The sequence below is a fragment of the Ixodes scapularis genome, unplaced genomic scaffold (assembly GCF_016920785.2).
Source record: "Ixodes scapularis isolate PalLabHiFi unplaced genomic scaffold, ASM1692078v2 PGA_scaffold10__122_contigs__length_95168666, whole genome shotgun sequence".
In the NCBI taxonomy this organism is placed as follows: Eukaryota; Metazoa; Arthropoda; class Arachnida; order Ixodida; family Ixodidae; genus Ixodes; species Ixodes scapularis.
In genome coordinates this window covers 84,832,606-84,856,372 of record NW_024609836.1, presented here as the reverse complement: position 1 = coordinate 84,856,372, position 23,767 = coordinate 84,832,606, and the positions used below count along the sequence as shown (strand labels likewise).

Sequence of the window (23,767 nt, the reverse complement as noted above, 5' to 3'; positions counted from 1 at the left end):
TACGGGAAGATATTTAAAAAAAGGCTTCTCTCAAAGCATCGAAGTGAGGGACCTAACCGCTTCAAGGCCCTGAAAAAGCTTAGTCGCTTAGCGAAATGTACCACGAGGTTGCTTTTCAAGTACGGCAAATTCTAACAGATATGTTCATACTTCCTTTCTTTCTTCTTCCAGCTAGCCTTTCAGTGTGAGTCGGTGTTTGATGAACCTTAAACTAAATTGGGAAGTTATTTGAAGATATCAAAACCAGGGAGCAAAACAGCAGGAGGTATTGGCATGTTCCAAAAATACAATCGTATAACTCGCTGTACGATATACGCACAGGACAGAGAATAGCTTCATTCGACTTACCTGCACCTCCTACACCCGTGCAGCAAATTGTAGCGCGGTGTACTTCCGGTAGGTGTATTGAGATACGATCGGAAGTATGCAGCCCTACACTTTCTGCACCGACTAGCGTCGGTGCAGAAAGTGTACGGCGGCATACTCGCACCTAGTTTTGCACTCGCTCACTCGCACCAAGTTTTGACAAATTTCACTCGCAAACAAAAGAATACTATGTAAAGATTTCAAAGTCATTAAGGGCCAGAAAGGCCCTGGCTTGAGTCAAGTCGAACTGAAGTAGAGACGGGGTCGACACAAAGCCGAGCCGAGCCATATTACCGAGAAGACGAGGCCTGCGCTTTCCACCTCAAACGTCCCCCCTAGTGGTTCCACGCAGCTCCACCTACTTTGCAACAGCATCGCTGCCGGCGCATCTCGCAGTGTCTCACGACGAGCGCTGCACTAACCCGCGGCAACGCCTAGACGCGTCCGTCTTGACGCTGCCGCACTCTAGCGTCTCTCGTCGAGCGCTACCGCGTGCTGGCACCTGAACCTCTCGCTCGGGGCGGGTCACGAATGCACTAACGACGACGACGTGTGCGGGCCTCGTCTTCTAGGTGGGCCCTAGCCAAAGCCCACCTTCTTGTCGTAGTACTGGCGGCGCTTGGTGGTGCCCGGCCTGGGAGCCCCCGGCTGGAGCTCCTCCTCGGGGAAGCGTCCGGCGCTTTGGTCCAGCGCCAGCCGCATCGCCTCCTTGCCCTGAGGCACCAGGTTGTCGTCCAGCTCGCCTGTCAAAAGACGACGCCACGTCACGCGCGAGGACGGCTCTTCGACCTTTCCGGGTCTGCTACTATGGTGCCCAAAACAAGTTTTCAGCCGGTGTGAAAGTCAGAAGTGATCCCGAAGTGGTGACAAATAATGCCGCCGATGCCGGCGGGTCGCGTTGTCGGGAGTTGTGATCCTGGTGGTTGGTGCTAAAAGCCCAGGCAAAGAGGAAGACCGTGTTCCAAAATTTACTCTATCCTACTCCAGGGTAAGGGTTTTAAACCTCGGCGTTTTAAAACCTACTCGCGTCCAGCGTTTTTCCATCCGTGTTGTTACGTGACCCGACCCGCCAAAACAAGTTTTCAGCCGGTGTGAAAGTCAGAAGTGATCCCGAAGTGGTGACAAATAATGCCGCCGATGCCGGCGGGTCGCGTTGTCGGGAGTTGTGATCCTGGTGGTTGGTGCTAAAAGCCCAGGCAAAGAGGAAGACCGTGTTCCAAAATTTACTCTATCCTACTCCAGGGTAAGGGTTTTAAACCTCGGCGTTTTAAAACCTACTCGCGTCCAGCGTTTTTCCATCCGTGTTGTTACGTGACCCGACCCGCCAAAGTACTGCTCGGATCCATTTGGGTAAAATTTGAAACGCAGCCCGACAGTGAAAGTGAATGTTGCTGTCTTCACAATGTCCAAACTTGGGGCTTCCAAAGCTTCCGTGATCTGTCGAGCTGGAGGGCGACCTGCCGCAGAATGGGCACCTGCCACAGAATGGGCACCTGCCACTTCCACCATTGCCGCTGCGACGCTGCCAGGATCGTGGCCAGCGATGGCGCAACGCTAGTACTACGTCGTCGGGCAGAAGCCGAGGAACCACATATTAGGACACAATAAAAACACCGGTCGGGGACCTGTTCCAGGCACCGAACCGGTACCGTCGAACAACACGCGCACAAACAATGCCGGTTGCAATGTTTCCGGAGACAGAAGCTTGACGCGCCACGATCACGAAGTTCTGAATGCATAGCTTTCGTAGGGCCGCACTTCCGCAATCGTGCCCCAGACATGGCCTCGACGGAACATGCAAAAGGCAACTGCTATTGGAGCGCGGACTTCCCATGGTGTGCTCTTGGTGGAGGCAAAGCGAACTATGCGCACTACGAACACCCTCGCTCGTGGGCTTTACGTACCACCAAAGTGGAGCAGGAGCGACAACGCCGGGTGCAGCCACGCGAGGAGGGAGGGGTCGCGGAACGAGAGCAACGGGAAGCCAGTTGCCATTATGCAACGGCCGAGCAGCAGTTCAAGTGCCACTTCACGGACAATCTGTTTGGCGTAATGCAAGCTAATGGCTGTGGTTTCGGGCGGGCGTTAGCAAAAACATATGCGTAAAATTTGGAGCTTACAAAACAGGGCTGGAGCAATAGGCAGGACGCTGCAAAACCCCAAAACATCACTTGCGCAGCGATATCTCTAACGGATGGCCGTATTTTCGGAAAAGAAGCCCGCGACTGAGCATGGCCAAAGAAACGTGCGACATCAAGATTCTCATTCTCTCTCCTCTTCGCTTCGTCGCCCCGAGCGGATGAACTGAAGCGAGGAGTGGAGAAGCGAGGTCGCCTCCCCTCATTATCAACTGTTCCAAGAGAATCGTGATGTCACATTCCTCGCTCGATCACGCCCCTCTTTTCCCAAAATACAGCCATCCATCTGAGATGTCGAAGTCCGAGTGACGTTTTGGAGTTAGTAGCATCCTGTTCAACGCTTCTGCGACCTTATTTTGCAAAGTCTTCGGTTCGGCATTCCTTTAAAACGCCTTTGGGAATGTCAAAGAAACTGCCATTTCTATTGACGTGAAATGTGTCGTACGATAGGATGCTAACCACCTCCCGCCACATGCTCCTGCGACAGAAGACTGTGGCGCGAGTGCCGCGTCGGCGCTCGACCGGACTCGTGTCCTCACCGACGAAACCACAAGCTGAACCCCGACGCAGCGCTCGTTTTCATATTGCAACACGCGCTGAAACCAGCGCTATGACTTTCTTTTCTAAATCCGCACTGCTAATGCATCGTACAGTCTGCAAATGGTGCTCGAGGCCTTCCTTGTACGACGGACCTTTCACGTTGATCGTACAGAAACTGTCCACAGACATGTTCGAAGCGTACACATGTATGAGGCAGACGCACTTCAAAAAACTCTGTCCGCATGTAATTCTGTCGTTGCGTCTGCAGCAAACATTGCGTTTTATGTACGACATACGAGCAGCGCGAATGCGGCTTAGCAGGTAGCGAGCGAGTGTGCTCGCACATGCGGTGGGAGAGTGCGCAGGAGGCAAGGGGAAGAGAACGAGCATGCGCCGGTCAAAGCTGGGGTGCGCGACCACGAGAGACGAACTGGGCGATCTGGACCACCGGCTAGTTTCGGGCGCAACTCACCCATCTTGTGGAGCTCTTCGCACGTCTTGAGTGCCACCGCCTGCTTGGCGAGCAGTTTTCCGGGCATGGGGTCGCCCTGCAAATTACGCGGTAGGTGGAGTAAGACCGACGGTAGCTCTTCCTAAAAAAAAAACGAATTTAGAACTGAAAATAAAAGCTTAGAATTTTAGAGAGAAGGGTACCACGCATCTTTACATCGGCCGGCGAAGTGGCGACCGCCCTGACGCAGCGCATAACTGCCACTTTTATGCACGCATAACGTTCGGTAACGTTCCGAACCAGAACACACAATGACAACCGAGAAAAAGCCGGAACCTCCTGGAAGAGTGTGGGCAACAAAAGAGAGGACTGGGCCAAAGGGGTTCGAACCCCGTTCCTCCGCGTGGTAGCCACGTGCATTCCCGACTCTGCCACGCGCGTGGCAACGCACCTCCCGACAGCTCTTGCACACTCACCACGATGCAGCGCTTGAGGGGGGAATTGATGGGCAGGTGTAGAGAGCAGCGGTACAGCGTGGTGTCGCGGTCGCCCTCGACGTTCACCTCGGTCATGCTGCTCGTGGGGGTGAGTCTCGTGAAGGTGTCGCTGGGAAGCTTGGCACAGTACCTGTAACGGCACGGACACAAGCGAAAGTGGAAATGATTTCGTCGTCAAAAAAGCGTGCCCCGCAATAGCTCATTAGGGGTCAAAATACAATTAAATGGCAAGCTTTTTATTAACCAATTCATAGACTGATGCATTTTGTTGAAAAAAAAAAAAAGAACCCTGCTCAATACCGTCTCACTCTGTTCTATCATGCACGAACAAGAGCTCGGCTGTTTGTCGGAAATGTCTTTGCGATACAAACTGCATGCGGTAATCTGTTTCTATCGAGAACTGCAAACATTAAAATCTCTGCACTTGACGTAAAGAGAAGCCTGCTTGGGTTTCGGACATACGTCTAGATTGAATAAATTCTGCAAAACAGTAATCTCTGCAAATATTCTCAAGAAAAAAATACAAGAAGATCCACTGGTGGATTCTTAGGGAATGCATTAGCATGGCCCTTGGAAACGCCACACGTCTCCTCTTGGGAAACGCTACCACTGGCCCCTCAACTTTTCTGTCTTGGCTTTCTCTTTTGCTTCCTCTATTTTTTTACTACATCTTTTTGGCCTCGTTACGAGGTCACCTTCAGCGTTTTCCAAAGAGGGACGTGTGTATTGTTTCCAAGGGTCATGATAAAGCATTCCCTAACAATCCACCAATGGAACTTCCTGTAATTTTTTTTGCCTCCTTATCTGTACTCTGCCTGTCAGAGGATGTCAACGTCCTTGGATACAATCATCCATATCACTCCTGGAAAGAACCACATCCCTACCACCCATTAAGTGAGCATCCATCGTTTTAACTACATACACACATATCACAGCCCACGCACCGTTACTACGGAAACCCGAAGCGAAGAACAATTTGAGATGGTAGAGCGGCAGCTGAGCACGCTTGCATTCCACCGCGACGCGGCGCAACGCCTTCTAGATAACAAAGCCGTCGTGCTGAATGAGATGGCATCATCGGAGAGGGCCAACGCTGGGCATGGATTGGACACGACGATTGCGTCAACATTCGGCTCAAAGTTGACTCGAAGCCGAGCGCTGACGCAGCACTCGTTTCCAATCTGTGTCCAGTGTTGGCCTTCTCTGATGACGCCACCTCATTCAGCACAACAGCTTTGTTATCTAGGGGGTGTTGCGAGGCGCCTTCTCCTCTCTGGATCATGTGTGCGGATTGTCCAGCTGTGTGCGTGACTTTGCTAAAAACGAAAGGGCTCATTTCGACAAAAACCCGGCGGTGTCTGTCAGTTTGTCAGCGCCGGAGAGAAAGAGAGATGTTGATGCATGCTGATGTCAGCTCTTCGGACCAATGGGAGCGTCGCACGCGTCACCCCCTCTTCTTCCTTGTCCCTCTCTCCCCGGCTCTGACAAACGAAAAGACACTGCCGGGTTTTCGTCGAAACGAGTGTTCTAATGCCAACGCATTAAAAGACGCACGGCTACGAAATCGGAGCCTGCTTCAAGAACGTAACAATGTAGTTACAAACAACAAGCATTGAGGCCTCAAAATAAATGACTTTGGGCTTGGTTTTTGCACCAGTCTACATTTATCCCTTAAGCCATTGAATTTGTAACCTGCGTTCGTGCTGCAAAACGACACGTTTATTTGACAAGTAGCAAATTAAAAAATTAACTATTCATTTATTAGCTCTTTGACGGTCGTTGCCGTACGTGTACGGTGGCGACGCACATTTGATATTTCCCTCCTAAACGCCAAACCATGCCCATCCCGAGAAGGGCCGCTTTTCGTTATCTTCGTGCAGTGTTTCACTTTGCTGGGGTATTTACAGTTTTAAAACTAGATGCTCTGAGCACGTGATTGTCGCTTCGCGTGTCAACTGTTCTGACGATTGTGGCAATTGAAGCACCGGCTCTTTTGAATCAGACTTTTCCAGCTTCCCAAAATTAAATTTAGAGGATGTCGCCCAATGCAGAAGCTCTGTGGAGTACCTCCAGTTCCAAACTGAAGAACACCAGAATGTCGCAGAAGCGGATGCGCCAAGGTGAAACCAAATACAAGGCAGGCAATAATATTTCCCCCTTAATGTTTCCATTCGACACTTCTCAAACTGAACAGTTTACAAGCCCTGGACACACTCCTGTTAAATAATAATAAAAAAAACTTCGCACTGTGTTTTTTTTTTGTACTACCCCTTCAGAAACAAAACATGACCACTGGGAAGTATATTTTGTATAGAAAAAAACCTGACCGTGAATGGGTTAAAGGGGAACACAACACAATTGAAGACGGAGGAAACCTGCCACGTTCTTGAAGAAACCGTATAATTGTATGAGGTTGAGAGGGTTGCATCAATTGAACTTTTCCGTAACTTGCTTCACCTGTTGACCAGCGCGATGGCCGTGGACATAGAGACCTTCGGGGCGTCCTCGGCTTCCAGTGGCTTGTAGGGCGGCTTGAGGCTGTCTGCAAAAGTCGGATCCACTTCCTCGTCCAGGGTGGTGTCTTCCACATGACTGCGTTCTAACAGGATCTGTGCACACACAGTGGAAGATGTAAACACACGCTGTTTCGGACGAGCTTAGTGAACCAGATGATTGGCACCTATATGCATACAGATGCTAGTCAGCAGACAAAATTTTAACAGTTGTTGACTTGAAAAAGTCTGGTCACCCATCTTCTTGGCAAAACTAGAGCTATAACAAAAAGACAACAGCAAAAAATAACTAACATGTGTCTCAAATAGATTTTTAAAAGAAACAGAACAAAGAGTTGTAGCTATAACAATGTTGTGAAAAAACTCATTATAGATTTGGAAGCCATACGTTCTATGATGACAATGTTTCATATGAAGTTGTTAAGTAGTGACGGCAGACAATGTTTCAACAATTGAATGCCACAGTTAGTTCTGCTTTGAGGAACAGACCACAGATAGTCATGCCGTAAGTTGTAGGCGTTGGAGTTTGAGGTTAAATGAAATATGTAAGTTAGTTTGAGCATGCAGATGCATGGCGACTGCCCTTTGTCCCGAGAAAAAACCCAAAACTAGGGCATGCAAACACAGCCCTCATTCTCAATAAATCCTTTCACCATTTTCCGTATGTTCTTTGGTCCCCGTCTTCTTTTAGATACTACGGTGCTTAGGAAGCGTCTCCGACTGGGGTGTTTAGAGTCCGATGTCGCCCATGCATCCAAAGTGGTCCCGACGAGGCAACAAATGAAGTCGCAAAAGCCGGAGTGTCATGCTGTCGGATGTCACGATCCTGCTGGTTGGTCGTTCTGGCAAAAAGCACGAGCAAATGTGCGTGTTGCAGTCTTGCGCGCCCCGACCGCCAGCTGTGGAATCTTCTATGAACCATCAAGCTGCAGAACGACCTGCAGCAGAACAGACGTCTGCCACATTCCCACCCGCTGCTTCGACACCACCCAGATCACGACCGGCGACAGCACGACACTTCTGCGACGTCATTGGGCGGAAATTGAGGGACCACTTTGAGGACGCGTTGAGGACACCGTTGTCGGCTCTCGTCTTTGAGGTCACCTGCTCGGTGGTGCGGTGGTCGTGCAGGTCCTCGAGGAAGCGAGCGCTCTCCTCCCTGGGCACGAGCACGAAGTAGCGAGAGTGGGCCGCCTTGGCCTTGCCCTTGGACAGCATGTAGGCTCGCAGGTTCTCCGGTGGGTCGAAGCGCACCACCAGGTTGCAGCGGGGCACCTGCGGGGGTACGGGGAGCGAACCGTCGTCCCCCACGTTATCGCCCCACCGGGTGTAACGTTCCCGGAGATTCTAAGCCAAAAATACAGGGTGAAACAAGGAAACGCCAGGCTCTTTAAATCGACCGGGAAATTCAATTTCTTAATCTATCGCGCTACGACTTTGTGCAGCGTTGCCCACAGATGGTGCATTTTTTTTGTAAAATTTGCAGAGCGAACTTACCTGAGGAAAAAGTAAAGAAAGAAAAAGGCTTAGCTCCTATGGAAACGCAGCGACGCCACCGCTCTTCAAACAACACTGCGCCATTTCGCACGGGAGACAAGAGATGGCGCAAGCGGTCGCGACGCCAACTGCCGCCAACGAACGAGCAGACGACGCCGAGAGCCGGCGTATTTAGCAGACAAGGAACTGCAGTTCCTTGTTGTTGCCACGCCTGTTTTTGTTTCTGCGACTGTCGCCGTCTGCGGAACGCGCGCTGCTTTTGAGTCGAAAAGATTGTCTGCTAAAGACGCTGGCTCCCGGTGCTGTATGTTCGTTCGCTGGCGGCGTTCATTGCGCCATCTCTTGTGCCCCGTGCGAAACGGCGCCGTGTTGTTTGCAGACCGGTGGCGTCGCTGCGTTTCCATAGGACCTAAGCCTTTTTCTTTCTTTACTTTTTCCTCAGGTAAGTTCGCTCTTCGCAAATTTTACAAAAAAAATGCACCATCTGTAGGCAACGCTGCACAAAGTCGTAGCGCGATAGGTTAAGAAACCGAATTTTCCGGTTGATTTAAAGAGCCTGGCGTCTCCTTGTTTCACCCTGTAGAGTGGCTAAGCGACCAGTGTGTTGGTGCCCTGTCTCTAACTTTGTCAGGAAAACAGATTACTTAGTCACGAGTTCAAGGAGACAAAATTAAAACGCAGGATTTGTAGTCGTCGCCGCGCGAATGCCTCCCTTTTTGTGCGCCAACACAAATTGTGTGTCCGCTTTTGTGCACCGTAACATTGGAGATATAGACAACACACTTGCCCAAACTGCAGTCTTACCAAGTTACCGAAAAAAAGTGCAATTGCTGAGCCCCTTAATAATCGTTTTGGACGAGCCCAGGTCGTCAACGTGGAACCGTCCCCAAATTGTTCGGGATGAGTATAGCTCGTCTGCTTTCCCCGAATCACCCACTCAACCACTTTGGACGAACCAGGCTCGCTCAAGGCATAGTTTGCAGCTCTGCCAACAGATGGCAGAGCTGAAGTTTTCAAGATTTTGCCTGTCATTTCGTTTGTGGCTAGAAGTATGATTTTTAAGGTAACATTTTTTATTGTGAAGACAACAATTAAGCTGTTGAGGGTCTGAAATTCCCAAAAACAAAAAACGGTGAAGAGCTTAAAGATGCAGTGCGACAACCCTGCAGTGCATTACTTTCATTTCGTTTGCCTCTGCATAAGTAAAAGAAAACACGTCACTTTCACCTCGTAATCACAATTCCGCCGGGTAATTTCAAAGCAAAATATCCATTCTTAATGGTGCGCAGGTACCTACATGTTTTAATGTTGAATGTGCGAAATAGAGGCAACTGCAGCAGATGGAACGGCGTCATAAAATGTTGATGTCCAGACGACTTCAGTTTGTGGCGTACAAAGTTGCTACACACCAAAAAATGAAAGTGCACATTTATCTTGATTCTACGGATAAATTCAGCGTACACAAAATGTGATTATGTAGCGTTTTTCGGAGCTCATGATGGACATTGCAGGTTTTTTTTTTAGTTTTCTTTGGTTTCAGGACATTATTTTTATCCAAATTTTTTTATGTGATGTGGGCATGTCCCAGATTTCTTGTTTCGTCCTGTAAACTGTTGTAACGCGAACGCCGAATGCCGGTGTTTGCAGTCAAACAGTTGGTAGAGACCACCGTGGTCGAGACAAAGTTGACTAGTTTCGCGTCTACCCGCTAACTGGCTCGGCGGTGGAATGTCGAGCTAACAATCATGGGGTTGTTGGTTAAATTCCCGTTGGGGCACATTTAAAATTTTTATCTTTCTTCTCAATTTACCACTCTTTTGTAAAGATTGCCCTCTCAAGTATGTGTTGCCCATTTTGTAACACTTCTCAACAATCCCAGCCCTCATTATATGTTAAAAACAAATTATTTGCCAACCTGCAGCCGCATACGGCGGCCAAGGGAACCACGATAAAATGTCGATGAATTAGGAAGTTCCGGAATTATCTGCCGAGTTCGATGTAACTTCACGTCCAAACGCTAATAAAGGTGTCAAAATCCTTTCGTTGTCAACAAGATTCACTAGACTATGCGTTTGTGGCGCCACCTACAAGAAGTCAACGAAACCATCCCCTCTTCGCTGCTCTCACAAAGAACAGAAAAGAACGAGCGTTTACAGTTACCTTTCCCCGCCAGCCCGAGGCCGGCTACGCACGCACCTCAATGCCTTCCTCCACCACGCTGGTAGCCACCAGAAGGTTGCACTCCCTTGCCCGGAACTTCTGCAGCACCTCCTCCTGTCGCTGCAGGCCAAGCGGCGTCAGGGCCAGCGCCGCTACCACGTCGCCCCCGGCACGGCCGCGGCCACCAGGTGCCACTGGAGGAGGCGTCGACCGCCCCACCAGGAAGTTGGGCGTAATGAACCCGTACTCCTCGGGGAACCGCGCCGCCACCTCCGACAGCCACAGGCTGAGGATGTAGGCGGTGATCCTCTGCCGCACAAACACGATCCCGCACAGAGCATTAGGGTCGTCCACGATGTCCGGTCGTGCGACCGGTCGCGGCTGCGTCGCCACAGTCGAGTCGCCGGCGACCGACCCCGACGCCGCCACGTCCTTGGCGTCGCCAGCCGTAACACCCGGCAGTTCGCCGGCACTGCCAGTGCCCACCGTGGCACCCGGCAGTTGGCCGGCGTCGTCGGCAACAGACAACGACACCAGGTCTTTCGCTAAAGCATTAACCGACGACAGAGTCCCGACCGACGGCCCGTCGTCCTTGTTTGTGTCGCTTTCACCCGACGTAGCAGTTTGGTCCCTAGGCGCATTGCATCGTAAACTGGGTGCCATTTCTTCGGGTCCCGCCACAGACTTTGCCGATGTCGCGTCTTGGGTTGACGCTGGGTCGGCTTCCGGCTTTGGACTAGCTTCGGGCACCGGATTGGCTTCCGGTGCCGGCTTGTACTCCTTGAGGATGCGCAGGAGGTGACGCAGTTTGGCCGGCTGGTTTGAGCCCGCGCTGGGCGCGAGGTCCCACCGGTTGGCCAGCTCCCCCGCCAGGCGTGCCGCCTGCTGGAGGACGGTGTGCACCACCAGCAGCGCCACCCGGGACCAACTGGGCAGGGGCCCCAGGGAGTCCACCGCCCGGCTCACTTCCTGCAGGGCAACGGGGCGGACCACCGGACGGCGTGACTGACAGACTCTTCTAAGACGTTCTTTTAAAAAAGAAAATGTTCAGTTTACCTTAATGCTACGGATTAAGTCGGTACCGTATTTACTCGAGTGATAGCCGCACTATTTATGAACAAGGCCCTTGCGTCTGTTTTCCCGCAAAGCACATATACAGCCAATCATCACGTTGCGCATAATTAACATAGCGAATAACTAGATCGAGAACACGATTATCCATACAAATGCTATCTTCACAGGTGATATCCTTGCGCGAAGACGTTATCTCTGTCCTGTAAACCGCTGGAATCATGCTGTCGATCGCGGTGATTGGCAAGCCGCATGCTCCACGGAAAAACGAACCCTCAGGTTCTCTTCATAAACAGTGCAGCTATTACTCGAGTAAATACGGTATATACATCAAATTTGTTTCTGCGGCATTGTTCGGGGTTTGTGGTGGACACTGCAGTTTTTTTTTTATTTGGGTTATAGCAAGGTGTTTTATTCCAAACTCTCATTTTTATATATGCCATGGTGGGCACGTCTCAAAGGTCTCTTTTTTCTTTATTCAGAGAACTCCTGCAGCGCCCAGAAGGCATTATTGCAGGGAGTGAATAATAACAAAAACAAAGATTTAGCATTTGCAGCACGAACTATACATTTCTGTAAAGCGTTCCAGTCCTTGACCGTCCTGATGAAAAAATTTTTTCTAGAGCTCCGTTCTGGTACAGTATTTGCATATCTTGTGCACATGATCATTCCAGTGGGAAAAATAATTTGGTTTTAAGAGGTATGCTGAGCTGTTAACACCAGTAGCTTCATGATAAATGCTGTATGAAAATTTCAACCGTAAATTTTTTCGCCGACGATCCAACGACCACCATCCTAGTGATTGTTTCATGCTAGTTACACTAGAGAAATGGTCGTACTGGCCCAGGACGAAGCGTGCAGCACGATTTTGTATTTTTTTCACGCCATCAATGTGATTTGTTTCGGAAAGTCCCACACGGTGCACGTGTAATCTAGAATGGGTTGTACATAAGCAAGATATGCTAGTTCCTTTATTTTTTGTGTAGCGTTTGTCAGGTTTCTTCGGACAAAGCCAAGTGCGCCACCCGCCCTCATAATGACATCATCACTCTGCAAATCCCACTTGCGGTCGGATAAAAAAATGACTCCGAGGTATTTTACTTCATTCTCATTCGTTACTAACTCATTATTTAAATAACACTGCTTGTCAAATTGATTTTTCTTACGTATGAAGCTGACATGAACACTTTTCATTATGTAAAGTTGCATCCCCCATTCACCACACCAATGTTCTATTCAATATAGGTCAGCCTGCAGTTTTCTGGAACCTTCCTTGCTCCTTATACATGTGTACACACCAGAATCATCTGCAAATTATCTCAATTGGGAAGTTACACTGACATGAATATCGTTGATAAATATCAAGAACAACAAAGGCCCCAGAACCGAGCCCTGCGGTACGCCACACGTAACTTCAAGAAAATGAGACGCCTCGCCGTTTAAAATTACGCATTGCTGACGCGAACTCTGGAATGACTGAATCGATTTTAGTGTCGTAATATCTATTTTTTAAACAATTCGATTTCTGAAGTAAGAAAGAGTGCGACACTGTGTCAAACGCTTTCCAATAATCGAGAAAGACATAATCGGTCTGTTCACCTCCATCTATGGACATGACAAGATTATGACAGAGCTCGGTTAGTTGCGCGATACAAGAATACGTGAAAAATCTCGTTCCTTCTCAATAAACTGTTCTAACCGAACACCAGCGAACGGCATTCGCATTCGAAAAATTTGTGAGGACCACCATGGTAAAGACAAAGCCAGCTTTGTGTCTAGCTGCTAGTTGGTGTAGTGGTAGAATGTCGAGCTCGAATCACGGGTTTGTGGGCTCTGTTCCAGTTGGAGCGCATTTAGAATTTTGTTCTTTCTTTTCAATTTACCACTCTTGTGTACAGATTAAAGCATAAGTCGAGTGTTTTTCTGTTACACTCGTGCGCGCACTGTTCCGCAGCACGGCTTTTTTTTTTTACTCTATCAAATGTCCTGAAGCATGTGCAAGAAAAATACAATCAAAACAAAACAACAGCATTACAGGCTTATGTTCAGCTACTGTGGTTGGTCCATGCTCCTTAATGTGGAGAGCTGAATTTAGCTGAAACACGAAAATAAGGAGTATTAAGGCGCAGTTACTAGTCAGCGTTGTCTTTGTCCATGTCTTAACTTTGCATTTTGTCTAAGTTCAGTTCTCCACATTAACATATCAGACGGTCCGAGGACAAAGAAAACATCTGCAGACCACCAGAACCCCACCTTGAGGAAGAGCTCGGTGACCTCGCGTGCGCACCAGGGCCCCAGGGTGACGAGGGTGTAGCACAGCTCCACCAGGTAGCGCTGCGATTGGCGCAGGGCCGCACGCTCTCTCTCCACCAGGTGGCCCTCCTTCTCGCCCAGGAATGCCATGGCCTCGTCAAGCAGTCGCAAGATGGTGCCGAGCGCCTCGCGCCCCTCCCCGTTGCCACAGTACGACGCGTACTCCACCACCGTCTCCCGCGGGCGGCTCCCATACTTGCTCAAGACCGTGAGCTCGCTCGAGGTGCACGCCGTGCTCTGCAGGCCGTCCTCTAGTTCGAGAATCTCGGCCTCGAGCAGAGCCGGCCTCTGGCGCCGCACAGCCAGCGGCGGCGCAAGTCCGAGCACGCGCATCCGGCCCTCCGCCACAAAGTCAAGGAGGAAGGCGAGCACGGGCCCGTAGGCGGCCTCGCGGAGCGCCACGTGGCAGTCGTCGAAGACGACGAGGTTGACTGCATCGATTAACGTCTCGGCGATGTCCGCGTCGGCTTCGACGAAGTGGTGCGCAAAAGCCTCGGGCGTCAGCACCAGGACATGGTGCTCAGCAAACTGCTTGGGGAAGTCGGTGCGGTTGTCCGGAGCAGAGAAGAAGGCCGACTTGAGGTCTGTGTAGTCCTCCATCATCTTCTGGTGGCGGGTGCCAGACTCCGCTGCATGAAGAAGACTAACAGTTCTTAAGGGGTCGTTCACGCACTTGCATTTGTTAAGGACCGAGCTCTCGCGGTCTCTTACGAGAGATCACACTGGCGCGCTGGTGCCATCTGTGAGGTGGCCCTGTATCAGTATTTCACTCGAGCAAAGTTTCTTCGGTATTTCCGAGATCAAATGCGCACATACTGTCTATGAGAAACGGTCGTTAGAACATTGTTGAAGTTTTTCGAGGCAAGAAAGAAAGAATGCACGAATAAGATAGGAGGTATACGGAAATGCCAAGTGTTCCAAGACTGCCCGATAGATGGCGCCAGTGTGCTCTCTCGTTGTAAGAGACCCCTAGAGGTTTGAAGCCACACAGACGTAAGCGGTCGCAAGTGTGCGAATCAGCTTTTACGGTTTCGACGCGGCAACTAAAGAACTTGTATTCTATGTATAGGAAGCGCGATAAATCCTTTCCACAGCAAGGTCCGTCAAGAGAGGTAAGAAGCATTCGACAAATACTGGACAATGAAATCTCTTGGGTACAGTACCATATTTTCCGGACTAGAGGCTGTGGACGTTTTAGGCTGTGCGGACTATCTACGCATGCGGACAATACAGGAATTTTTTTTAATGCGAAAGCATTAACTGTATTATGGAGCGAACCGACGTTATCAGAACTGAAGCTGCGCCAAACGGCACCTAAACTCTCCTTTCCCAATGCAGCGAAGTGAAGCCGCGATCTGATGGAAGGCTCCCGTCGGATGGCGGGCGTCGTCAAGGAACAAGGCTTCCATTGGCTCTCGTGTGGCGTATTTGCAAAAGACGCTACCAGAGAAGCCCTCTTCATGGCAGCGCAGCGCACGCATTGGCCCGGCTGCCGGTAAGAGGTGCGGCGGTGCTGGCCTGGCCGTACAGCCCGCTCGGGCAAACTCCAGAGAAGCTGCAGGGCCGAGCTCAGCGCAGCGCGGCCACTTCACGAGAGCTCGCGCTCAGCCGCAACCTCCGCAGTAGCGAAACGTGGCCGTCCACGCCACTATGCCGCAGACGAACTAAGAGAACGGAAGTACGACATTCATGCTTTCGCATTCACAACTCATAAGAAGCACTTTTTCAATATCGTTGTATGGCAAGACGTGACGGATTTTGTGAATAAAAGAGTAGACACTTGTCAAGTCGGCAGATCGCGAGTGCAGCCACCACGGGTGGTCTCCTTGCAGACGATGCCGGCAGATCAAATGCGAACTGTGCATCGTCTGAAATCTCGCACTGAAAATCTTTTAACACCCGCTAGTCTTTGCTGGACTCAGACAAGCTCGATGAATCGTAGGCCATCATTTCGCAGGGACGACCCCAACGGCTTTTTGACTGCTTCTTACGTTGGGTGAGAAAAGCTCAAGCTGCCCATGTGCCGATGTTTCTACAAAATCTGACGTCGCAACAAGGTGGCAGACTAGTAAAGTTGCAGGTCAGTTTTGGTTTCAGTTTTATCGCATTTCTAAGATTAAAATTTATTTTAATAAAAGTTTCGTGAAAATCTACTTGTGGTTCTAGTCTTAGTTTCTTGCACTCTTTCAGAAAATATGTTTAGATGGAAACGTTCAAAACCTTAAAAGGGAGCTCCCTCCCCTTTAAGGTTTTGAACTATTTGCGATATTGAATGTATACACACTGTCTACGAGAAACGGCTGTTTATAACATTGTCAAAAGTTTTTTTAGCCAAGAAAGAATGATACGCAAAAACAAAATAGGAAATATACAAGAACTGCAAGTGTTCCATAGTTATGCAATAGGTGGCACCAGTGCTGTGGTGAGAGATATTAAGAGGTTTCAAGGCACGCGGTCGTAAGCAGTCGCAAGTGTGTGGACGAGTTTTTAGGTCCATATTTAAGGCTGGGTCGGACATCCTTTGTAACTACATGGTTCACGTTGAAGACCCCAGCTTGGCGTTCACGTATGGACGCCACCACTGATTTTTCTCTGGAGGGCGGCAGAGGCGTCGCCTTGCCGGTCTCACCTGAGGGCACAAGGACAAGCACCCTCTTGCCGCCGCTCTCGACGTCCCTGCGCACCTGGTATGCCAGCTCCTTGACCAGCATCACCACCATAAAGGTCTTTCCCGAAGACAGGAACACGATCGAGTTCTGGCCCTTGGCCGTGTCCAGAAGCTCCACCTCGGGGAACGAGAGAACGGCGTCAACGGCACGCTCAAGGCAACGGTGATGACGAGCTTGCAACTCGAACCGGTAATGCACTGGCACCAAACGTAGAACATACATCCCATGGTACCTTTTAAATGATCCAATTTTGCAAATTCTACCTACAGCATAACACACGCCTACAAGGTGTGGCTGCAAATATTATATCACAAAGGCGCGGTGAGTTGCATCTTCGTTGCTCGTGCTGCATGAGAGCAGGAGCTTTCGTGCAGCACAGGCGGTTAATCTAACTTACTACCTGCTAAAGTTGGTCCTGACCGCCCAGACCACGGTGTGATATATATATATATGTATGGACACAGCGTGGTAAACACGGCAACGTGATCGGCCAAATAATGTTCTAGGGGCACGCGACCAAGTCTCCTATTCTGACAGTGTATCTACAAGCCAGACAACACAACTAAGAAAAGAAAAACGCCTCGCTGTCATGGCACCCTTGTGCGTGCGTTTTCCGTTCGGTGCGTCAGCTCCTACCTCAATGAACGCTGGCTCGAGCACTGTGCCAGAGATCTCTCCACTTCAATGAGTTCATAAAAATGTTCTTGCCGCCGTTGAGGCAACGAAACTAGGGTCAATGAAGGAGCTGCACCTAAACAACATGCATAGCACAGGTGCCAAGTTCTACATGATGTGGCACACTCAGAAAACAACTTTAAACATAAGCATGACTCCCATTGAGAAGCATGTGAAACAGGGCCTCCGAAGGGCTACCACTACCCAACTGTGGAAGAGTCATCTTGTGGCACCGCTTGCAACTGAGGCAAGGAGAAGACTTTATCTGGCAGCTGCGACGCGCACAGCGCCCACACCTACATGTATATCTTGTACCCTGATCCTGACCAATAAATAGGCTTTTATTGTAATTCAATGTATGTAACAATGACACTAGGCTCATTAAATTTACCTCCCCAAGCCAGCATCGGTGCAGAAACAAAGTATAGCACGGTGCAGAAAAATGCGGGGCGGCGTACTTCCGGTTGTGTTTTGAGATGGGCCGCACTCGTAAAGTGCAAAGGTGCAACCAGGCTGGACAAGAATAACAATAATAATCCCTGGAGAGGGGGAACAAGGGGGACAAAGGACAAACACGAATCTCCAAACACAGCTACGTGACTGGTGCACGACGGAAAAAATCCACCTGGTCCTGGTATCGAACAAGGGACTTCTCCATTTCCAGTGGAGCGCTCTATTTGCTGAGCTAACCAGGAGTTAGACATCAGTAGAGCAAACGGGTTTTATGGAGAGGTCCCTGGTTCAACTCAAGGACCAAACAGATTTTTTCAGTCGTGCACCAGTCACCTAATTGTGTTTGGAGATTTGTGTTTGTCCTTTGTCCCCCTTGTTCCCCTACTCCAGGGATTATCATTAGATACGTGTATCCTGGTTTGGGCAAGCGTGATGTCAATGTTGCCATCAGTGACATCTTTTGGTCTCTGGGATTTTTTGTCTTGTCTATTTAAGGTTGTTTGGTAAAATAAACCTGAGCTGTGTTTGGAGATTTTGCGTTGCCCTGTCCTTCTGTTTCCGCAGTCACCAGGGTTAAAAAAGCTCGGTCTATGCACCTTTTGTAGAAACATGGGTTTGTGAGTATATGGTTCTAATAGCCTCTCTCTTTCTTCTGGCTGAGCAGAGAGGGAAGATGGTTTCTTTGTGTCGACATAGGGGCAGAAGATAACCCACGATAGGGGCAAAGGCAAGTTTGGGGGAGCCGTATCTAGGTCACAGCGGCTCAATGGGCAAACAGGATGTGGCTGACGTTTTGGGTGTCGAAAGGGTGGGAGAAGCCTTAGGGACTTGTTGTTTTTTAGCCACTTAGTCTCAAACCCAGTCGTATGTCTAGGTGGCGGTACATATTCACCAAAAGGTGGATTGTCAATCCTTTCTAATGGAGTGACATGGGTGCACCCCAATATATATTCACTGCACCCCACAATTTAGAGAATAGCAGTCAGGAAGGTGCAAAATGCGTGTAGCGGAAGGCGGCGTGGAACTGTGCACTCAGCAGTAGACTCAGCTACGGCAGGAAGGGAACACAATGTATATATATTCATCTGTGAGCAAGGGAGGGTCCAAGAGGTGAAGCAAAAAACTTTACCCCGGCAAGAAAGGAAATGCATCTTGTCAAATGCTATCAGATCAAGCCCACGTTACTTAGGTGCCTTATCAAGTTTCCTGCATACACCAGATAAGGAGGACTACAACAGGCAATCCATGTGATGTTGGAGTTCGAGAGTTTGGCAATCCAAACAAGCACTTTAAAGCCGGTAAAACCGTTAAACTGTTTGCTGACATCAGCATTTTGTGCACAGTTGAGTCGGGGGTTAATTGAGATTACAAAAATTAAGTCAATAAAACCTAGACACTGAAAAATCTGCGCTTACTTGGTATTCAAGCGGTGTGAATGTCTTGGTTTGCACGTTTTCCAAGTAGTGATGCCTCCTTGGGCGCGCTGGAGGCGCGTCACCCGTCCTTTTGATGGCCATTTCGGCGGATTAAAACGGCACTTTTGGATCTCTGAAAAACATATCGCCGGTCACCAACACACAATCGGGGCTACCTTTGGCGAGCACGCTGTGTCATGTCATACAAAGAGCCGCAGCAAGCGTGATGAAAGATCCCGAGTTTTCAAAATCGCTCTCGCAAACCACGGTCGTTGGCTCGCGCTCGGGCCAAAACAAGACGCTGAAGTTTAGAGGACAAAATAAGCGAAGCTGCGTACCGGTATCTGTTACTTCGTGCCGATACTTTCCTTTTTTTGTTTTTTCAAAGCATCACGACGGCACCAAAGTTGAGAAAATCGCAACCACCAAAGCAGACAAGTAACACCGGAGATTCCCCCTTTAAAAAACAAAAACACCGCACTTTTCATTGGCTCATATATGTCACGTGATTGGGTTCAGCCAATGGTAAATCGCAATGAAATGCAGCGGTAGATGCCGGGAAGGGAAAATGGCGGCCCCCATCCGACCGGCAGGAACCGATGTCGTCGGTAGTCTTTCTGATTTTCGAGTGACAACGGTATGGTTTTTTATATTAATTTAATTCGTTTAATTAATTTTATTTCTAAGTACGAAATGTGCACAAGATTGACGTGAAGTCTTGTTGTCCTCGGTGGTTGGAGTGTCGTGGACTACGGTATCTTGTTTATCTGCGGAAAGACTGAGGATCTGCTGTTTCGCAGAGATCGCTATTTCAAGTGCCGTCTCTTTCGTTTTCAGTTGCCTGAAACCGTGTACTACGTTCCAGATTTCATCAGCGAAAATGAAGAGCGCTACCTGTTCGAGAAAGTGTACGACGCTCCGAAGCCAAAATGGGTCCAACTCGCGCACAGGAGGTTACAAAATTGGGGTACGCCAACATGATCGAACATGACAACGTCCAACATGCTCACTCATTATTATCGCCATTTTTATTGTACGTATTTATTCTCACGTAGGCGGCCTTCCACATCCCAAGGGCATGCTCTCGGAGCCGTTGCCGCCGGTAAAACTTGTTCCTCTCTTTCTCTCGGTTTTCTGCGGGGAAGATAATCCTCTTAGCACTCCCCTCTCCTAAGCCGCTAGGGTAGCCAAGTTGGGGCAAAGTAAAACGTGGAGAGGATATAGGAAAAGCGAAGGCGGACAAGTGTCGGCCTTTAAAGGCCGACGACCAGACACGAGATTCTGCAAGGCAGAAGATCCTCCTCACCGTGGGGGAGGAGGATACAGCTAGGCAACGGTGGACAGGGTAGAAGGGGGAGAGGAGGAAGCAAGAGAAAAGTGGAAAGCGCGAACTGGTCGTCAGACTATATAAAATAAGGGGTGAAGCGTAGTTCCGTCCAGACGGAACAGTAGCAGGCGCAGTAGAGTACCGTCCAGACTCCAGACGGATCGATAGCAGGCCCAGTAGAGTTCCGTCCAGACGGAACGACAGCAAGCCTTGTAGAGTCCCGTCCCGAGGGCCCAGTAGACAGTTGCTCCTTTTCGTCCAAGCTAGAGCAACAGTAACAAGTTCTTGGTCAATCTGTTGGGATGTCAAGGGTGTTTTTTCTTGTGATTATTTACAAGGTGGAGCCACAATACCTCTTATCATGCGAACCTAATTGCTAAATTATGCGCTGCAACTGGTTCTGTCTGGACGGAACTCTTGTGGTGACTATTATTCCGTCAGGACAAAACCGTAGCCACAGCCAATAAACAAACTGTCGGTTTCTGTGCAGTGGCTTGTGGAGATCTCCTCCAGAGTTGCGAGTCTGGGTGTCTTTGGGGATAAGAAACCAAACCATGTTCTTGTGAATGAGTACAAACCTGGAGAAGGTATCCTGGTAAGGAGTTCTTTGGTGCTCACTTGTTTATTATTTTATTTATTTATTTCAGGAACACTGCCGGCCCACTCTTGTGGGCCAATGCATGGTTGGATGTACAGTTGCATGGCAGACATTGTAAAAATATACAATACAAAATTTTACAATTTTAGTTATGCAAAAATATTGATTAATTCATGGATGTTTACTTATATGCAGAACTGTCTATAGCTCTAGCAAAGCAGTGACATGTAGCAAGATTTGTCACACTTTGAGGCAAGTCATTGCAATCGCAGACAGTTCTAAAAAAAGAAGAATATCTAAAAATGTATTTTTTACATTGAAACCCGCGAAGCAGATTTTCGTTCTTCCACCTTGTTTCACGGCTGTCGTTGTGTTTCAGATGGTCGTTGAAATTTAACCCAATCTTATAGTGTGTTAGATTATATAAAAAACTTCAAGCCCTTGACTTTCCTTCGACATGATAACTTTGGCAATGCGGATGAGGCATACAAAGATGACATGGACGTCACTTTTTTGTTTGCGTTATAAATGATTCTAAGTGCCTTTTTCTGAGCGCCTTCCAATTGATCAATAGATATCTGAGAATGCAGGTCTCATAAAATATTTGCATATTCCAATAGTGGACAAATCAGAGAAGTGTAAGCCACTAGCTTCCTTTCTGCAGTACTGTGGCACAAATTCCTTTGTAAAGACCACAGTTTACGGGAAGCATTCGCTGTAACAGTCACAAAATGAGCAAACCAACTTAAGGTCGACATTACGATTATGCCTAAATATTTATATGAAGTGACTATTCCTAAAGGAGCTAAGTTTATACCATAGTAAAACACAAGTGGAGACCTTTTAAGTGTTAGTGTCACTTGAAGACATATCTTTACATTTAAATTCATTTGCCAATTTTGGCACCAGGAAAGACCATCTGCAGACTATCATTTAAACATACCTGATCGGCAATACAGGATACTTTAAAGAACAAAACACAATTGTGAGCAAAAAAACGACACTGAAGTAAGGGTTGACGACCGGCGGAATTTTAATAAACACTAAAAAAAAGCAAAGAACCGAGTACCGAGCCCTGTGGCACTCCTAAAAGAACTAGCATTTCTATAGACTCTGCCTTACTAACAGTCACATACTGCTGACGGTCTGTAAGGTAAGAGTCAATCCACCGTAATCGATAGTCATTTTGTGCGAGACTTTATCGAAAGCCTTCCTAAAGTAAAAAAAATAGCATCCACCGCCTACTCCATGAAGATAATCATTATTGTGTTGGTATAAAGATGCTCCTCTTAGAAAATAAGGCACCTGAGGCTTCTTTGTCTTTCTTATTTTGCTCTAAGGACTGCTATCCACGTTTTCAACATCTGTTCTGCAGCCTCATGAAGATGGGCCTTTGTACCACCCTGTGGTGACCAACATCACACTTAACTCCCACACCGTCCTCGACTTCTATCGGCCCAGGAAGGTTGACAAGAGCGGCCAAGAATCTGACGAGGACAAGGTGAGACGAGAGTCCACTGCGCCCTGGAATTTTGCACAGGAAGATTGTTAAAGCATCTTAGTAATGGTTAATGGCATCCGTCTTCAGTAACAACCTCATTTGCCCCCATTTCAAGTGTTGTGCTGTCTTACCTTCCACAACAGTGCCGTCTACAATATACTTGTTTTCATCTCAAGAGCTGTAGTAAAAAAAAAAAAGTTTGCTCTTCATGGATTGTTATTGTTTTCCCCCTTTATGTGGTGAATTGACATTCTGGTACACGCATTTAAGATTGGTAACTTGTGATTTCATCAAAATGTGCACATTTCAAATTCTAAAAAGCCTGAACTCTGCAGAACTTGGTTTTTATTGTGGGGCGACAACGAGCAGATGAAGTTGCATTGATGCAAGTTTGTCGGCCACGCCCGTGGTATTTTTGCTGTGCATGTTCCCTCCCCTGCGTTAATTTGCAACCATCGAAAGCGAGCGTTATCATGATCATATCACCACTGTAAGGCACTATCTAACCATGTGTGCCGTCAGTATATTGGCAACTCTTTTATGTTTACTCTCACATTGACAAAATTATTTTCACCATTAACAAGGTGAATGGGAATGTATCAAAAAAGTTGACATTAAGAAGGTGCTTGGGTTCTTTAATCAGAAAGTGCACTTCGTCTGATGTAGTTTACACAAAGCACCCGCCCTTCAGTGTATGTTTTACTTTATTTCGAAGTTTAAAATCTACCCCCATGTAAAGAAAATTGAAAGCTTAAATTTTACTTGACAAACCATGTACCTTGAATAACAAATACTGAGCGCACATGGTGATGTTCTTGTGTCACAACAATTGGCTGCAGGACTGCGAGAAGCACGTTCCGGTGGGTTCACTGCTGCTGCAGCCAAGGAGTCTGCTGGTGACCCGAGGCGCCATGTACACGGACCACCTGCACGGCATCGAGGCACGGACCAAAGACGCAATAGACGATGGCATCGTCAACCTCTCTGCGAGTGGAGTGGCGCGGGGCGCCATACTGGAGAGGGGCACCCGGGTGTCACTTACTATTCGGGTGGTGCCCAAAGTCATCAGGGCAAACATCCTCCGGGGGCTCTCCAAGAAGTGAGAATCTCCACAAGGAAGGATGTCTCTGGATTGACGTCCCAGTCCCCAGGTTCTCCCAGAACAGATGTCCCTGGAGTGGTGTTTCTGAAGTGATGTCAATCATGACGTCCCAAAAGTGTCAGCCAAGCTGGACCAGAACTGATGCTCCAGAAGTGATGTCACTGATGTCCCAAAAGGGGTGCCCCAAGATGTCCCAAAAATGATGTCCCAGCAGAGATCTTTCAGAAGACTCGCATGTACATTCTACATCTTGGAGCATCACAAATTTTGGACCAAATAAATTATTCTCTAGCCTTTAAAAACAGTTGGCTGTGATCTGCATCAATTGCTGACATCTGACTGAAATTTGTAATCGGGCAAGAATTTGGGTTAGTGGATACTTTCTGCACACTTTAAACATATACGCGACACAAGACTGGTAGCAGACGATGGCACACAAAGGTGTCGTGTGTGTTTATTTTCGTTTGTTTTTGCACGCGTG

At 48.6% G+C, this 23,767-nt stretch overlaps 2 protein-coding genes across 3 annotated transcripts in view; one reads left to right on the top strand and one right to left on the bottom strand.

The window, feature by feature from the left end:
• The window catches only part of LOC8025115 (endoribonuclease Dcr-1), a 34,220-nt gene extending 15,024 nt beyond the window's left edge, over positions 1–19,196 (bottom strand). Inside the window, exons 1-10 of the mRNA XM_042288715.1 lie at positions 19,097–19,196; positions 18,759–18,891; positions 16,176–16,332; positions 13,487–14,175; positions 10,199–11,131; positions 7,610–7,780; positions 6,450–6,601; positions 3,972–4,122; positions 3,517–3,592; positions 961–1,109 (exon numbers count right to left, since the gene is read on the bottom strand). Coding sequence (XP_042144649.1) covers positions 961–1,109; positions 3,517–3,592; positions 3,972–4,122; positions 6,450–6,601; positions 7,610–7,780; positions 10,199–11,131; positions 13,487–14,175; positions 16,176–16,332; positions 18,759–18,860 — 2,580 coding nt within the window. The 5' untranslated portion in view covers positions 18,861–18,891; positions 19,097–19,196. The remainder of the gene's footprint in view (positions 1–960; positions 1,110–3,516; positions 3,593–3,971; positions 4,123–6,449; positions 6,602–7,609; positions 7,781–10,198; positions 11,132–13,486; positions 14,176–16,175; positions 16,333–18,758; positions 18,892–19,096) is intronic.
• Positions 19,167–23,606, top strand: LOC8025127 (alpha-ketoglutarate-dependent dioxygenase alkB homolog 6). Of its 2 annotated transcripts, XM_002408057.5 has the most exons (6): positions 19,167–19,395; positions 19,596–19,725; positions 19,814–19,860; positions 20,576–20,680; positions 22,059–22,184; positions 23,024–23,606. In XM_002408057.5, the coding sequence occupies exons 1-6, from the start codon at positions 19,294–19,296 to the stop codon at positions 23,285–23,287; spliced, it is 774 nt and encodes a 257-aa protein (XP_002408101.5). In that variant the 5' UTR covers positions 19,167–19,293; the 3' UTR covers positions 23,288–23,606. The 2 variants fall into 2 exon arrangements, with proteins under 2 accessions (XP_002408101.5, XP_029830053.3); XM_029974193.4 differs by lacking the exon at positions 20,576–20,680 and having other exon boundaries at positions 19,318–19,395; positions 23,024–23,573.
• Positions 23,607–23,767: the final 161 nt, after the last annotated feature.